This window comes from Haemaphysalis longicornis, unplaced genomic scaffold (genome assembly GCF_048455015.1).
Source record: "Haemaphysalis longicornis isolate Haplotype H1 unplaced genomic scaffold, Haemaphysalis longicornis Haplotype H1 scaffold_5, whole genome shotgun sequence".
In the NCBI taxonomy this organism is placed as follows: domain Eukaryota; kingdom Metazoa; phylum Arthropoda; class Arachnida; order Ixodida; family Ixodidae; genus Haemaphysalis; species Haemaphysalis longicornis.
Window position 1 is genome coordinate 65070521 of NW_027526385.1, and position 18077 is coordinate 65088597.

The 18077-nt window shown below is 44.5% G+C and overlaps 2 protein-coding genes across 4 annotated transcripts in view; both read left to right on the forward strand.

Moving 5' to 3' along the window:
- The window catches only part of LOC144138339 (putative cytochrome P450 6a13), a 40615-nt gene extending 36055 nt beyond the window's left edge, over positions 1–4560 (forward strand). For both annotated transcript variants that reach the window (XM_077670572.1, XM_077670573.1), the window contains 2 exons: positions 1250–1412; positions 4254–4560. In XM_077670572.1, the coding sequence (XP_077526698.1) occupies positions 1250–1412; positions 4254–4343 (253 nt within the window). In that variant the 3' untranslated portion in view covers positions 4344–4560. The remainder of the gene's footprint in view (positions 1–1249; positions 1413–4253) is intronic.
- Positions 4561–10104: 5544 nt separating this feature from the next.
- Positions 10105–18077, forward strand: part of LOC144138341 (cytochrome P450 3A24-like) — a 53636-nt gene continuing 45663 nt past the window's right edge. For both annotated transcript variants that reach the window (XM_077670575.1, XM_077670576.1), the window contains exons 1-4: positions 10105–10216; positions 10691–10790; positions 11244–11296; positions 16377–16473. In XM_077670575.1, the coding sequence (XP_077526701.1) occupies positions 10137–10216; positions 10691–10790; positions 11244–11296; positions 16377–16473 (330 nt within the window). In that variant the 5' untranslated portion in view covers positions 10105–10136. The remainder of the gene's footprint in view (positions 10217–10690; positions 10791–11243; positions 11297–16376; positions 16474–18077) is intronic.

The following is an 18077-nucleotide window of genomic DNA, read 5'->3' on the forward strand; positions in this document are numbered from 1 at the left end:
GAAACCGGTGTGTTGGTGAGAGGGGGACACAAGTAGGCTTTTGCCCAGGGATTTCGTTTATTAAAAGGGGAAGAAAGAAGCTTTTCCTAAAGGTTATAGCAACGTCGAAGCAGTCTAGGAAAGACGGCTCGTGAGGGTTGTGTAGACTACGCACCCTAGCGTTGGGATACGCAGTTCTTGGGAATACGCAATAAGGAAGTTAAACACCCAGAAAGCAACAGCAGGTTCACCCATATGCACGTGTTTCTTGTGTTTCATATGCGTTTCATATGTGTTTCATATGCGTTTCTTGTGGTAAATTTGCGAAGGAAGTGCGTGCATGTAAATTTACCCAACATATATGGGTTCAATACACAGAGTTTTATCCTGATAAACGTATAAATTACTGCGTGTGCTGTAGAAGAACCACACGTTGACATAGCAGAGGCGACAGCGGGCGATTTAAACGCTGCGCTGACGGGCCGGATTGGCACGTTCACTTCACGCCCCATTGTTTTTTTAGGCAATCAGTGCCCATTCCTCTGCCACCGTCCGCATGGTATAAGACCGTTATCAACACCGTTTTCCCGAGAAACACTCTTTTGCAAAATTGGGGTAAATTGCATCGGTTTTCTTATACCAGAAGCCTCCGACCACAAGCGTGGAAGGCGTGGAAGAAGACGGCAGTGGGTTGCATCACTGGTGCGTAAAATATAGACGGTTCTTTCTCAACCACTGCGGAGGATTGTGCAATAAGGTTTCCGAAGAAGTTTTTCCCCCCGGCCCTTCCTGGTATGGTACTTTTCCTGGGTGCTTTATCATCCTTGGGCAGTGCGCCTGTTCCCAAACAGCGGTAATAAAACGTGAGGCAGGCGAAGACATGCCAAGTACTATTTATTGTTAGGTTAGCACTTGCACTCTGGCCCGTTTATGAGAGCCAGCATCTTAGACGGTGGTCTTTTGCGTGCTTAGCTCCAGGAACTGCACAGCCCGCTTCCGTAAGCAGACGCTAGAATTACGTCCTACGTAACAGTATTATCTACCTATTTTCCGCCTGTCTACGATGACACCACCTTTGTTTTTATGAGCCAGTGCAAGAGATGAATCTGGAGTATTTAATTGAACTTCATGCGCACGGTATGTTCCCGGTTCCTTGAAGTCATGTTCACTGAAAGCATATTCACTGAAATCATGCGGGTAGAAAAGATTCAGTTGTGCATTGCGGACGAGCTATAACAAAGTGTCCTTCATGTTTTCTTGTCAATTGCAGGTTCGGTCCAGAGAATGGGCACCTCATCAACCCCATAGCCTACCAGCCTTTCGGCCTCGGACCTCGTATGTGCATTGGCTACCGCTTAGGCCTGTTAGAACTCGCTTCAGTCACGACGCAAGTGCTACAGCATTTCAGTATAACGCTGGGCCAACGCCAAAGGGTACCGCTTATTTCGAAATAACTATGAATAATTAAAAAACACGTAATAATTGTATGTTGCGCTTTTTGTCATGTTCTAATACCTTTCAGTTACATTGTCAACATATTCGGTTTTTTTTTATATAGTCCGCATTCTAGAATTTTTAATCCTTGAAATTGCAAGTATGATCTGTTCTGTGATTCACGACTAACGTAGAAGTTTGGGCTAATTGGCGAAGCATGACGGAGAATATAAGCGAAAATGAGGACTAAAGAAAAGGGAACGACCCCACTGGATTGGCTTCAACGGAAAGTTTATTGTGAGTAGCAGCGTATTTAAAATACTTCAAAGGGAGATAAATGTCGCGAACAAGAACAATAAAAAACGGAAGCACTACGTACCCCTCGTGAAATATTGCGAAATCCTTAACGACCGATAGCCCGCATGACCTATAACGCACGGAAATCCTCTTGCTGGCAGTAACGCAGAGAGAAAAACCGATCCCGGAACGGTACCCTGTACAACTGCGCATGTGCCCAACCAGTTTTTCCTCCTCATCGCATGTTCGGTAGCACCGGTCGCCTACCGGCTACCGCATCGGCACCGGTGCTCCACTCTGCTGTAACTCTCTAATATCTTGCGTCGACGTTCGCGGGCTGTCGGGGTATCTCTGCCAGAGTCAGAATTTCTTTGGGAAAGCACGGTCACTTGGCGCATGATGTCCTCGCCCGTTAGCTCCACACACTACACTATTTGGAAAAATTATGGCCTCCAAGATCAAAGTTTGCTACCCCGGCGGGAGTCAAACCAATCCGCATCCAATCGAAAGCTATCCAGGTGGCTAAGTTAGAATTGAAAATGTCGCACCGTGGCTGTGTCGCCGAAAATTTTAACCATAAAATCAAACTTTTGGCTTTATTTTGTCCGAAATATGCGTTGTTCCCATACATTACTCCTATAGGACAGTTGGCTCTTCCTCGGGAAAATCCGGAGTATCGAGCAAGTCCGAATTTTTGGAGTCCGAATTAACGGTCTGCTACTGTTTATGCAACGACACGGTTAATTTAGTTAGTTGCCCCCGGAGGCCCTCAGCTGCCAAAGGAAACATTTCATTACAGCTCCTTATTGCATTAAGTTCTGAAACTTTCGTGAGGTTTCCCATCGTTACCCAAACTGGCATGCCTAGCCCAACGATGTTAAGCTCGTCAAAGCGTTGAAGTCTTCTTTTGGCTACTGCTGGCTAAAAATTTTGAGAACATTAGCGAGAATATCTGTAATACGTACCGAAACAACTAGAAAACTTTCATAAATAGAAATCATATGTTTTGCTTGATTTTCGTTCCCTCTCTTCAGCTTGTTTTCTTTGTGTACATCTCGTACATTCTCTCTTTGCAAGAAAAGTTTGTGAACAGATTGAGCCACGTACTTTCCCTCTTCTTATGAGTACGGATAGCTTTCTAAGCAGAGCTGTCAAACCCACATGGTAATCAAGATGATTGTTTTCAGCTTCACAGAGAGTTTGAGAAAATCCGAACGTTTTATTTGCCCATGATCTTCATTCTTAACCTCGTTTCCATCAAAGAATATATACTCCGCGTCGATTGCCTCTGCACCAAATTTTGTCGCCGTTCGTAGAAGTTATGGTTTATGACGTTGTCCACTGAAAAATCGCAACACGGATTCGGCCGGGTGCAGCTTGCCAATTTGTCCCAGAATTACATGGCCTGGCGTCATTTATAATCTCTCGACAGGAGTGTCACTAAGGTATAAGCTTGGAATTGTTGGTACAACTACCTTAAAACTGCGCACAAAAAATACGCCGTCGAGACGAAAACAAAGCATGGCGCAATGTCCCGCAGTTGTATTGTCCGCGTCTGTTTTGCGCTGTTCCGAGTATGACCCTCAGATTCCGCCAAGGCCCTCTTGACGCCCTTGATATTTGTGGGCACTACAATTTTTCCGTCATTAAGGCCGATATTGAGGAGATTTAGGTCATTTTCACCCGGTGGAAGTGGAGCACACGCGGCGTGAAGGAGGTTTCCCTTTTCTACCAGCAGTTATTTTCTGGCAGACACAGGAGGAAGTGACAGTGGCCGTTTGACGTGCCTACGGTGACACGTGTCATAAGTACGCAATCGAGAATATACATGCCACAAAATAGATTCCAGTGCGACCAGGAAAGCAGCTGTTGGGGCTGGGTTTGAAGCCAGTTGTAATGAAATCGGTAACAGCATCTTTAACATCAAGCGAGGCACACAAAGGAGTACTTTTAAATAGCGATACACTGTGTTACATAAGCCAGATGCCCCGCTGACATAGGCAATATCAATAACCCTCAAAAGTTTCTTGATTACAGTGCTTGAGATGCCACTCTGGCTTTTGTGCTGTGTATTTAAGGGTTGCGCCTAATAAAATATAACACGAAGATACAAGTTTACCACCATCCTAGCATGGGTTGAATCCGGCGTCTTCCTGAGAAAAGAAATTAATTTTCGAGGTAAGGGTTCAAAACAAAAAAACTCGTAGATAAAATGTCAAGCCATAATAGTCAAAATGCTGGGCTTTCCCTTGCCTGGCCCGAATAGTTCAATACAAAAAGTAAAGAAATATTGGCTGCATTATAAATAAGTCAATTCGTTTGATACTGGAAATTTGTCTTTTTCAACCTTAGCATAGAATAAAAGCAACACATAAAGTTCTTTAGTTTATGCTGCTTGATGTTTCCGTCTTTGCCATGTGTGTGGCCCTGGGGGCACCACAAGAGCTGAAATTTGAGAAAAACTATTAAGTCCGCCCATTGTTAACGGCGGATGTATTAAGAGGTAAACTTGTGTGCTTATCTCCAATCTATTCTTCTTGCAGCCTGACCTGGAGCTTCGTACGTACGCTCTTCTGGCGGTACCAAAAGAAGACGTTCTCATTACACTTCAAAGGCTTAAACCTAACAAATAAGTCTAGTTTTCCTGTAATTGATTCTTGACTTGATAAACCCACATTAAATCATAACAGAAATGTGGATCGAGTGTTCTTCCAGCAAGGGAAAGAGCGGCCTGACCATGTTAGTACTGTACGCAGCCTAAAATCTACGCTGCGCGTTACAGCCTATGCTTGAAATATGTGTTCGCTCAAAAAGACGAATGACCATGAAATTTTTCCAATAAAGCCTATCCACGTGTAATATATTGCTTACGACCATTGTACTACCCTCTGTGAAGTTGCCGTTATCACCGTATTGTATGCTGGGGCTTTTGAATCTATCTCGAGAGAATTAGCTGCTCAAAACATTGTGTCAAGCTAATATGGGTCAATGCACGCATCTGGTTTTCTGTTGAAAGCCACATTTTTTTCCTCCGATCTTTTCCCTGTGGTTGATTCCTCTGTCACCGGAATCGGTAAAACACGAACGTGAAATGTGCAGCGAGATTTGCAGCGAAAAGAGCATTGTTTGTGGGTCAGCGCCTGTCTTGTAGGTGTGATCGGCGAGCGACATCCTGCTAGCGGGTCGCTTCAGCAAAGGTGCGACCACTTTGGTCCTGCTCCGTGGCATGTATGGAAAATGGTTGCGTTGCGACGAGCTCAGCTTGTGGAACGCGAGAGGTAGAGTACGTAGCTCGAACCGTGAACGCGCGAACGCGTTCCGCTTCCCGCTGGCATTTTTCTTCGCACCAAATCAGTCACGTTCACGCCATTCGTCCGTCGGCGTCGCTACGACGCAGCTTACGGCAACGGTCGCAGCTTGTTAGCGCCATGATGCACTACTTCGCTTCCACTCTCCTAGACGGACGCAGCATCTTCGTCAATGAAACTTTTTCGGGCGCTTCTCCTGTGTTCTTTGTCCCGGCGTCCTTTCTATGACGGATGTGACGTCAGTGAAATGCCGGTGTATCCCACCATAAAACACTTTGGCATTAAAATATCGCTTGGCTCGGCTGTTGCAGTTGGGCAGCGCGCGGAAGGGAAGTGTCTTAGGTGATTTCTCGAGCGAAGCAATTTCAGCGACAAGGGTGCCCTGAGATATAGGTGACTATTGTGTACGGGTTTGCTTCGCATAAAATGCGACAAGGTGTTTTTATAAAATGTCTGTTATTGACATGTTGGAACCTTTGCCGGTGTGGACACCCCGTAGTGTTCATGTAATACACTGTGCGAAGCTAGCAGCCTTCTCGGCTGGTGGAACCATATAGAAACATGCTGTTCGATCCTAGAAATCTATGGAAGTGAGTTCTGCGTTCAAGTAGTATCTACGCTGATTACAGAGTACTTAAATATTGGTTAGCGGGATCGCTGCACTGGTTTGGTAAAATGAGTCGGCACGGAATGGCCACAACCACTCATTTACAAAAGCATTGACGTAGGTTAGGACCGAGTTATCGAGAACACCCGGTCAAATAGAACACGGTAAACGGTTGGACTCCTGGAGCCAGGCAACCAAAATGGCCATATTCTCTGACTTAGTAATTGTTGGAAGGTGCGTAAAACTCACAGCCCGGACCATCTCCTTCCGAATTAGAGCGGCCGATACGACCCGAATATCGCTCTTGGCAACGCTTACGTCCGCGGCGCAATACAACCCATTTTTTTTTTAAGAAAAAGTTAGTTTATACTGGCCCTAACAAAGCATACAAAACATCTGACGATGTCACATTTGAGCGACATACCGACTGTACGAAGGCTTTGGACAAGCTGCGGCCTTTGTTATTATAAAAAAAAAACGTTTGTCAGCAGCGGACGTCTCCCCTTCACTAACGCAGAGGGCACGTCGTTTTAGTCAGGCAAGCAACATGCCGTTGACGGAAGCACGACACCTATAACCGTTTTCCTAGAGCCTGTACGAAGTATACATAATATTAGAACACTTCCAAACTACTATAACTGGCGGCATGGTTCTAAGGTTTCATTAGTACGATTACAAATTAAACGTTGTAGAGAGTTTGGGCTAAACAGAGGTGTAACAAAATTAAAACACTTGTACACATTGTGAAAACCGTCCACGTGCTGAGCAGTGACTCTCCAGAGGAGCTGGCGCGCCCTCTTCCGACTAGTTTTCGTATCAGCGTGTCGTTTATACCGAAAGCAGTCAAGAGAGGGTGCCGCCGCTCCTGAAAGGCCTATAAAAAGACCTTGCATTGAGATTTCATTTTTTTGGGATACATATTGCGCTAAGTCGGTATTTTGTTCTAATTTTATATTGTTTTGTATCTATTTGCGGCCTACCAACGGCATGCACTCTGGCAATAGCGGAGCGTAAAGTTCAACCCAGGTTGGTTCCCGAACAGGCAAGTGGTTATACTTTCTAAGCCTCTACTGGGTGCGTGACGCCATGACCCCGGACAAGCTACGACCACAAGCTGGGCCACTGAAGTGCTCACAAATTAGACATGGGTAGCATTGTTCCGGTAACTATACACATCCAGTTGGTTGTAAGAAAAATATCTCGGTGTCGAGTTCATCCTCAGCATCATCATCATACTGCTCAGATTCACTGAAGGATGAAGGCCTCTCCCATTGACCTCCAACCGCTCCTGTCCTGCGCTGCTTGAGTCCACAGTTTTCCCCGAATCTTTCTGTGTCATCCCTTCATGGGGTAATGTCCTTCTTCTTTCAGACCGACTCTTGGTATCCACGCTGTTACCCTAATTGTCCCCCGGTTGTCGGTTCGTCTCACTACATGGCCAGCCCTAGTCCATTTCTTTTTCTTTACGTGGACTATGATATCGCCAACTCTAGCTTGTTCTCTGATCCAGGTAGCTCATTTCCTGTCCCTGAGTGTTATTGCTAACATTGCTCGTTCCATGGCCCGTTGAGCCGACGTAAGTTTGCTTTCTAGTTGTATAGTAAGGCGTCAAGTTTCAGCTTAATATGTAATCCCCGGAAGTACGCACTGGTTGTACATTTTTTTTTTCTTTTTAGGTACAGAGGTAGCCTACTTTTTCATTAATTGGGAGTGCTTGCCCAGTGCTCCCCAACCTATACGTATTCTGCTGCATATTGCTATCTCGTGGTTGGGGCCAGCATTAACCATCTGTCCGAGGGAGTTATTTTCTTTTACTTTTTCTAGCGTTTTGTTTCATTCAAGCGTTTCTTTTTTGGCATGATTATTCCTCATTACTTTAGATTTTTTTATATTTATTTTTAGCCCCATTGCTGTGTTTTCTGATTGCTGTTCCTCAAGCATTGTCAGCATGTGTTCTGCAGTCTCACTCAGCAAGACAATGTCGTCCGCAAACCTCACATGGCTCAAGTATTTCCCCTTTATCCTTAATCCTGTGTTTTTCCAGTCAAGATTTCGAAATACTCCTTCCAGACATGCTGTGAATAGTTTTGCAAAGATGGCATCTCCTTGTCCTAATCCCTTTTGAGTCGAAAATTTATCGCTTTGCCTGTAGAGGGTTATCCTCCCCTGCATTCCTTACATATGTATTCTAGAAGATTTGTGTAGGTTTCCTCTGTTCCCTGGTCTTTTAGAATTTGATCCTTCTGAAACTGCATGGGTGAGTACGGAATCAAACGCTTTCTCGTAATCTATACATGCCATGTAAAGAGGTTTAGTGTAATCTGCGGTTTTCTCTGTCACTTGGTTAACGACAAGGGTGTGATCAATGGTTGAAGACAACTTTCCTAAACCCAGACTGCTCTCTCGGTGGTTGGGAATCCAGGCTGTTACCTATGCGGCTATAACTTTGGTAAACAGCTTGTATACAACTGAGAGTTGGCTGATGAGTCTGTAATCCTTGAGGTCCTTCGGATCTCCCTTGTTATGAGTCAGAATAATGTTGGCGTTTTTCCGGGCTATGGGCACTTTTTGAGTCTTCAAGCATTCCAAAAATAGTACAGCAAACTTTTCTAGTACACTATATCCTCCCACCTTTAAAAGATATAGGGTTACGCCGTCGTCGCCAGCAGGTTTTTCTATTTTCATCCCTTTGAGAGCCTTTCCAGCTTCCCCTTTAGTTACTAGTTATACATTCCAACTTGAGCGTGTACTCTGAGTAGTTTTCCCTGGTCTAACGTCACTGGCATACAGCCTGGTGGATGGAGAATCGTTCTGCTACTTTTCGTCCAAGTTGTGCGTAAAGTTACCCTGCTCGTTTCTGAGTGCGTACATCCAGTTCAGTTAAAACAGTGTCTAAACGCAGTGAGATAACTGCACAAAAACAAAAATTCAGCTGGTGGCGAGCCATTTGCAGGAGTAATGCTACTGACATAGCGCACGTGACCTCCACCTCCTGGCGGCTCGCCCCAGAGAGGATGAAAGGAGACTGCCTTGTGGCGTGATGAGCTGAGCAGCTCCAATCTATGTAACACACAGCCGGACACTACTGCTTTGTTCCACTGACCAATCGCTTATTTACTTAAATGTCTTTGTGAGCCGTATTAAGGTGGTCTCAATCCTTTTTCTGAAGTTATCTGGCTTGTCTTTATCATCGTTTTTTAGCGTTAATGCCGGAGGTTTAACTTATCTCGTAAATACATTTCAATGTATTCCTATCTGGAATAATGCGGCCATCTTCCCTTATGGACGTATGTTTTCCGTCAGATTTGAGAAAGGTTTTTTTCAGCTAAACTATGACAACGGTTAAAAACCGTCCCATCGGTGGTAATAGTTGGGGAACTTTACTGAAATGCAACGCGCAAAGAATTGAAAGAAAGTACATACTTGTGTAGTTTCTTTTTCTTCTTTTCGTTTTTAGAACATTGCATTCTAATCATATCAGGGCAACTAGCTTACCAGATTACTCTCTTTGAGACGTGTCTGCCTTAACAGTTCCTTGTTCGCGACATTGGTTGTGGCCTAAATGTCGTCTTTAAATGCACGGTTTTTATGGGATTCCAGAAAGCAACGGAAAAATTGGACGCATACCAGCTCACGTCAAGGCAAGTGTCTTCGAAAGACCATAGTCTTCTGCGGCCTCTGTCACGTAAATGCCTCTCTTTTCTCCACGCCCAGATCTCATTCTCTGCCCCTCTTTTCCAATTCTCCCGCGAAAAACACAATAGAGCTTTGCTCAAGTAAATTCAGTTTTTCCGCGCTGCGTTTCTCGCACGCCATCTACTGGAACGTTTTTTTATTTTGGATTTCTTGGAATGCTGGCGTGACGGGGTGCCTCGACAGGTTTTGTATTTTTGCACAAGACATTGTGTTCAAGACATGCTTTTTATTTGCTGTTGCAAAAATCAAGGAGCCTTGTAGTTTTAATTAGAAGAACACCGCAAATGTCACTTATGCATAGATGTTTTGCCTTAAATGCACCTGATGTCGTTTTCTCGACAGTTGTGACAAGTAGGAACATTGCCATCAGGTTAAGTATCTTGGAAATGTGTTTCCTATACAGGCGTCTCCTTCAAGAATTCCTTCACCTTTTGCCCAGGAAGCTGGAGTGAGAAGCAGACAAACCAAAAGTTTCACGTTTAACTAGCCAAAGAAAGACTATACTCTTCAAAAAATAAAGCCCGCGAAACAAGGTGATGTGCACTTCGCATAAAAAACGAGTGCACGAGTTATCTATCAACGCGCTCTATCGAAAAAAACTGCAGCGGCGACAAAAAATCAGCGTACGATGTTTTTCAAGACCACTTAAGGACGAAACTCTGCCGACGACGCCCGCAATCTGCTCAGTCAAAGACCCTTGCGATAACCTGCGGTTCATGAAGTCGCGGGGTGCCGTCGTGAGAGAAAGAGTGACATAGTGGCTCTTCTGCATTCTCACGATTAGTGCTAAAGCAACAGGGCTCCCGGCTTTTTCGATGCTGGACATTGGATACGGACCATGGGCTTTGGCTGTCGTCGCCTGCGTCTTGTACGGCGTCGGACAGTGGCTGGTTAGGTAAGAGCCCACAAATTTCGATTTTCTGCGGATGAAATGAGTTCTTCTTTTGCAGTATCGCACTCCGAGCGCTAAGCACAAAAGTGCAGCAAAAACGCTGACTTTTGTTTTCCTTTATTATTAAAAACACCTAAATGCGTTCTACTCATGTTAAGCTCAAATGTAACAAAATGTATCAACCCCTTATTGGCTTAACTGTATTTGTAGCCGGATTACGCTGGTCTCCATTTTATTGTTAAGGTAAGAGGCTGTGAGGTTAAGGTGAGGTGAAGGAACTAAAATTAATATTTTATAAAAATCACGATTCAAAAATCGGGATTTTCGTAATATATAATTTTTTTCATGTAAAAGTTCAGGAATTGTGGAAGTTCGAATGAATAAAAGTTTCACTCTTTATATATAAAATTTTGGAACTTTTGAATAACAAAAATTGTTTCATGCATACCACTTTCTCGCGTACATTTTACGGAGCAGGGAACGCCGTAAGTGCTTCGACGCCTTCAAGAACACCGGGATTCCTGGACCAGCAATTGACAGTCTCATAAATGGAAATGCCGACGCCTTTTGGAAGCCTGTAAGTACACCAAGAATCGTCGCATTTCTAGACCGGTTTCGTTATCTCTGTCGTTCTGGAAATGAATTACTAAGAAATTTGTTTTTAAATACGTGTCGTTTGGAAGCAATAGAAACACAAAACTTTCTGAAGCAGAAAATTTGTGATAACGTGTATTTGATGCTATAAAAATTGAATGACATTGCAAGAATGACTGCATTAAATTACTGGGGTAGAACTCATCCATATTGGCCACAGTTAAAATTGAGTCGCTGCTTTTAGTCGTTCGTTTATTTCTTTTTTCTGTTATACAGTCATTTTGCTATTTTTGGCTGAAACCAGTTATATTAAAATCCCAAAACTGAGGATTCCTTCGAACGAAACAATTTTTTTTGTGTGTTATCTGTTGTCTCTGTTTATACACTTCGTGTACCTAAAGACCCTCTAAACCACACGAGTTCCTTCGTTTTTCAGACGCAGATTGCAAGCATAGGCCGCTGGCTCAAACAGTACGGTGATGTTTTTGGGTGAGTTAACTTTTTTTCGTAAGGTTAACCGGAAAAGTGCTGCAGAACAAACACTCGTGCCTGCCTGTTGAGTGCGCGCAGCGGCGGCCCATGCAACTTCTGTGCGCACCCTGGGAGAAGAAACTAACAAGCCAAGGACTTGCCCTCTAGAAAGAAATCCCAACAACGTAACGCGATTAAATAAGTAAAATATAGTGAACCTGTCAAATAACAGAAGTGTGTTCACAAGCTTAACAGAAAAAACCCTAAGTACAGAACTGTCCTAATAAGAATTGCTAGGAATTTAAATACATCAAAAGTGACTCGGTGTAACGCAAAACTCACGGTAAAAGGGCAATAACAAACTCCCAAGTATAAATTAACGCTGAATGGACGCCTGGGCTTTCACCAACCCTGATTCCATACTGAGCAGCCAATCCATGTGCCCTGTGCAATAACCTATTTTTTATTCCATACAACTTCAACCACTCGACAGATTCTAGACGTAGGCCCATTAGCTCCTGTGACATTTGCCTACCGTTTGAAATACGTTAGCGTTTCCATCTTGACTGAGCGAGCGAAGTCGTCGCTCGATAGCGCTGCATATTACACAGTTGCGCTGAATCAGAAAATGCCACAACTGCAATAAAATGCTACTAGGACACGTAAGTCTGCCTACCTGCTTTCGAGGCGAATGCGTAGCGATTGTCCAAAACTTTTTTTTGGGCTACCTTGTGTTAGCGTCTTCGTTTTCACTTGAGCTTATACTTGAACATTTCAGTTTACTTTGGCTAAAAGTGGACTACTTCAAAAGGCGGATCAGCATTTCACGCCACAGCTTCTTCACTGTGGCGTGAAATTGAGCTGTTGTTATTTTTATCTGGCGTCTCTGTACATTTCCTACAACAATGAGTTTTGTACACAAAAAGGCTGGTATCTGTGTAGGGTTTAGGGTCGCCCCAGACTTAAGTGACCTCTTCTTGAGAAAAGTTGACCGGGCACTAGAAGTTGTATCACGTTCCCTGACAGTAAATTTGTACCGGTACGTTACTGACTGCCTTGTTATCTTCGAGTCGAATGCCTATTACCCTATGTCTGCTAATTTCTCCATTATCTTTGAGCAGAATGGCTTTGGCCTCAAACTCAACGCTGAGAACATGAAGGAAACATGTATTCAATTCTTTGATTTGCAACGGAAATCGTTGCCTGACCATGTGTGTTGGATGTATGCTCCAAGGTCGGTAAAACCTTTGCTAAAGTACAGCTCAGGGCATACCAAAGTAGTAAAAAAAATTCCCTGGTTCTTTCCTGCTTTCGTTCAGCGGTATCTAAGTCGGGCCCCCATTTGATGGAAGATAGCTTCACCGGTCAGGCGCAGAAACTAAAAGATGCTGGCTTTCCGCCGGGCATGATCTCTTTGGCATGCCAAAAGCTGGTTCAGAAAATTAAGAAACGTGTTAGAACCGAGCTCACATCCGCTGAAAAAGAACGCAAAAAAATTGCTGTATGACCCTATATATTGGCTTCACTGACGTCCTAAAAAGGTTGCATCTCGCTTACAGCGTTTAATTTTTGCGCGCCACAAGTTGGCCCGGTTGTGCGCAAAAGACGATCGCCGCATAAACAAAAAAAAAGGGGTATTGCCACGCGTGGCTGCACGTTGAAGCCTGTTTATAGCTATGTACCTTGTTGTACTTCCGTCGTCTATTCCATTCCCCTGCCTTTCAAGCGTGGCTGTGTAGGGAAGACGGGGCGCTACCATTAAGACAACATTACAATTCAACCGAAGGGGCTGCAAGTTCCCACTTGGCGGCACATTGCAAGCTGTGCATTTGCACACCCCTCTTTGCCGACACTTCGATTTTGTTCTTTCATAGGAAGCAGACGGCCAGGGAGCTGGTCCAGGCAGCACACATTATTTAACAGTTGACGGATGGTGTCAGCCAGCCTTGTGTTCTTTTGCATGAAAACGATATTTTTATCTAGGCATAGGTTGAAATGTAATTTTTATAATCTGTATATATATATATATATATATATATATATATATATATATATATATATATATATATATATATATATATATAGCAGAACAGAGAGATACGGGACGAGGGACTCGGTAAAGATACATATCAAGGTTGCAGTCGTCATTGCCAGTGCTATTCGGCTTTTTTCGAAATATTTAATAGGGCCGAATGACGTGTGCTTGTCACGTTTCTTTGATTCATTGATAAATAAGCGAAAATATAAGTCGAGAAAAAATCCGCCGTTTTCCGGGAGCGCCGTCCCGCTCCCGGAAAACGGCGGATTTTTTCTCGACTTATATTTTCGCTTATTTATCAATGAATCAAAGAAACGTGACAAGCACACGTCATTCGGCCCTATTAAATATTTCGAAAAAAGCCGAATAGCACTGGCAATGACGACTGCAACCTTGATATATATATATATATATATATATATATATATATATATATATATATATATATATATATATATATATATATATATATACATACTCCCGATGACAGCGGCTAGGCTGTTTCTTTCTCTATTCTTTTCGCACATGCTCTCTGAGGATGCGGCATGTGTTTATATTTGCTTTTTTTTAATAAAGTCAGTTCAAAATCAGTGCTTGTTTGTGCCTCCCCCTTTTTGTGTTTTCTTCCAGTTTCGCGCTGTTTGCCGTCATAAAACAGTGCCAACCAGCCCACCTTACAACACTCCTGCCTTTTCTGAACGTTGGAGATAAAGATAGCCCTGGCACCCTCCCCTCGTAGTCTCTTGCATGTTACAACGACGATAGAAACCGTAACAAGGAGCTGATGCTTGTTTCGTAGCCACTTCGCGTAAGCATGGTTCACCTTGACACTAGCGCCCGAATTCCCTTTAGTATAGATTAGTGTAACTTTCTTTTTTCCCAACCACACCAACACGGAGTTTAGAATTCCGTGAGAGCGGTCCGACGACTGCCCGCGGACGGCCCAGTACTTGGTAAACCGAGGATGGGCATTTTGTTACGGATCGCAGAGGTTCTCGCTGCTCGAAGTTAAGGTCGTCGATAAGGGCGCTATCTCTAGGCCGCTCACCTCGTGCCGCCAACCGGACTATTGTTGGTGCAACAACACCGAGATAATGCCAAACGCTCAGTCAAGCGTAAAGCGATCGGAGATAAATTATAGAGAACCCAATAACTGCCAATCAAGCGACATTGTATCGAATGTCTCTTGAACGTACCGCGACCATTGCACCGTATGTACCGAATGTGCCGTGACCATTTGAATGTTCGCTTTGTGTAATTACAAAACAGATGCGCCTATGCACTCCATACAGATGGCTAACCAGACAAGCAGTAACGTGCGGCATGTGTTTACACGCTTGTGTCTTCTTAAATGGTTCTTTGAAGTTTTTTTGCGTGGCTGTGGTATTTTCTTTTGTTCCATTCCTGCTCGCGGCGTCGCTGACCTTAAGCTGCCAGCTCCGAGGAAGTACTTATTAAATGTGGCATTCCGATTTTGAAGTACCGTGAAGGAGGTGTTTCCCGCTGCCACGTTGACGCTGCTCCGCCGGAACCACAGAGTTTATTATTATTTACATTAGAGGGGAATCTGGCGCTAGCGTGTATGCGGCTCACATCAAGGCAGTTTGTGTCGGCATGGGCCGCCATTATACCGTTCGGTCACTTCAGTATCATCATTGGCTTGGATTGAAACGTTTTAGTTGCAGTAAATTTAAATACAATGCAGAAAAACGCAAGGAGGAGTGCATAATTCTGTAATTATAAACTAAAACACGCTGTTTTAAAGCTAAGAAAATGAAGAATAAAGTGTGTTACTTTTACTGAGATGTGCCGGAACGGTTATGCCTAATAATCTTCAGATAAAGCTGGTATTTAACCCTAAGGTAGAATTTTGGGGGTAAATAATTACTCCTGTTTTGCGAAGATTTCCAATAATAAGTATTTTGATAAGATCAGAAAGATTTTATGCGCGTACCAATAAAGACATTGCCGTTGCGGTGTTTGGGTTCGTGTTTTCGTAACCGACCATCTACGACAACTTTCGCGGTGGCCAGTCATCCGCTCAGTCGAGAATTCCAGGCGCTGATAGCAGATGTACTGCGACTGCAAGAAAGAACCGGAACCGTACTCTCCTTTCCAGAGACTAACGTGTCGGCTTTGTGGGCTTTTACTTATCTAATTATGTACAGATGGTCGCTTACCAGCACTAGTCCTCCCTCTTGCTTACAATAAATCACAGCTCTCTTAGCATGAGCGAATGGAGCTAATTTAGAGTTTCTAAGCAAAGCGAAGGGCGTTTCGGCCATTTCGGCTGGAGCGGCTATCTCGTCGACATAACAATGCATAGTGAAGAAAGCAAACCCACGAAGACGCTAAAGAATGCGATACGCATGCCAAGCCAGCATCTGTGGTCTTCCCGTAAGGCCGGCATAGATTCCCAGGTACAGTATCCTATCTAGTATACTTACTAACAAACTCGACGGCCCGAACCGCCGGCCTCCCCTGCATGCAGTTATCACTTCGTCTGTGCTCCAAGCTGTAGCTCGCTGCGCGCAATCTCTGCTACGAGCGAAATAAACCCAGGCACACTATCTCTCCTTACTTCTAAGTCCCGTGAAACGTTTCACTTGTGCTTACCGGATTGCGAAGGAAGAGGTTTTTCAGTACACTTAACCGCTTCCCCATAGCCATTTAAAGCTTCACTTTAATATAACTCTCAATTTACATCTCCGCCAGTTCCTGTAGAAGCGCTAGCCGATGTGGTAGCATCAACATCCAACGCAATAACTTGTTTCTTAGTCTTGCAACGCAGGTGTAGTAACTACCGTTGGGAATTGTAACCGCGTTTCTCCTGCTTCAGGCTGTTTCGCGGTGTTTCTCGCCGTAACATTGAAGACAACAGCAGCTCATGACCATGAAAGCACACGATTAGAAGCAAGTGATTATGCCCCATTCTGATAACTGTAACCTGCGTTACAGCGTGATTTATGTTCTTCATTTGCCGCTTCGCTACTGATCCTCCTAACGAAAAGAAGATCCAAAACGACAACTTATCCATTCCTACTTTTATGTCTTCCTCAGATTCTTCCTTGGTGACGTCCCTATTGTTGTCGTCAAGAACCTGAACATGATAAAGGAAATCATTAACAACGGCTCCAGCAACTTTAGGGATCGAGGGGTGAGTGGGCTTTTACCATCGGAGTTACTTGCCAAGGTTACTTGACTGATTATCTTTATTGTACAATCCGTTCATGCAAGCTTCGAGGGCGACGGCTTTAGTCAGTCACGCATCGAATAGACTTTCCTTAGAGCAACGTTATGAGCCATGAGCACCGGCAGCGATCGCTCAGTGTTCAAGGCGTCGTGCGGTTGAGCCCCAGGACGCGGGTTCGATTCCCAACCACGGCGGCTGCTTTTCTGATGGGAACGAAAAGCAAAAACGCCCGTGTGTTCGAGATTTCCGCGCTCGTTGAAGATTCGCAGGTGTCAAAATTATGCGGTGGTCTTCCACTGCGGCGAGCCTCATAACCGGCGTAGATTCGCGCATTAAGCCCCATAATTTATCAATGAACCATGAGGTACCCAGATGGGCTTAAATAGCACTATAAAATCTCTTATTTTGTTCTCACTGATATAAAGTCATTAATAGTGTTGGAGGTTCCGCACAAATGATGTTTCTCCGAGATTGCTTGCGAATATGCTGTCCAGCAAATTATCAGAAAGCTAAGCGCCTTACGAGAGGATAAGGATGTTTGGGAAAAAAAAAAGGCACAACCCACACCAGTCGTGCAAGGCTGGAGAAGTAGCACAGCTTGCGGCCCCTCTCCCTTCATTGGAGACCTGGCTGTTGCACCTGACATGAATTTTCGAAGTTGCCAGTGAATTTTCTCCATGACTGGCAGTCCAGGACCGTTTTGTCTCTCAAAGTGGACGGCGTTAGCAGGCACTAGAATTCACGGTAACCATCTTCTTGAACTCGGCGTGGGTAGCGCAACCTCGGAGTCTGTGCTCCGCAGTTCAGGAGCGAATGTACGTTAACCGGCGTGAAGAACAACACGGAAGAGATCATGACAAGAACGCTGGAAAAAGTGTTCTCGAAGGTCGAGCTGGCCGACGCCGGGCGATCCTCCGGAGGCTCGCACTGACTTGCGCTTTGTACTCCTTCTTAGCATTTTGTTGCGAGCTCCTCAGGTGCCACAAGGCCAAACGGGAGTCTGGACGCGACCGGGCACTTCTCAGCTACAGCTGCATTCTACAGCGACGTGCGTTCGGAGAAGCGGAGTTTTCTGGTAACGAGCCAGAGCGGAACTAAACACTGAAACAGCTCCCGTGTTAAAAACCTGCACGGCTGAAAATTTAACTATTTCGCTTCATAAACGTCCTTACGAGGAATTATTTTTATTATGAAATGCCTTGAACAACTACCCAGTGCATTTGAAAGTATTAGAAACCAGTGGGGAAAGCAGCATGAAACCATCATTACTACTGAAGGGAAAGGCAGGGACGAGCTAGTTGGTGAACATCCGTGAGTGAAACTTGAGAGCAAACTGACACCCGGGAGAGAAAGGGAAACCAAACCAGCGCTTTATCGTTTCCCTTCCGATCCCTGTGTCAGTTTGCGCTTGAGTTTCACTCATCATTACTACACCTTGGTAAAAGAAGGGAAAAAAATTGGCCTCGGAGATGTACCGGACCAGGTTCACCCAAGACAACTAGGCCATCAGCTGGTCCGAGACTAGCCAAGCCGGCCGGTTGAAATGTCACTTGCGAGTTGTGCTGCTC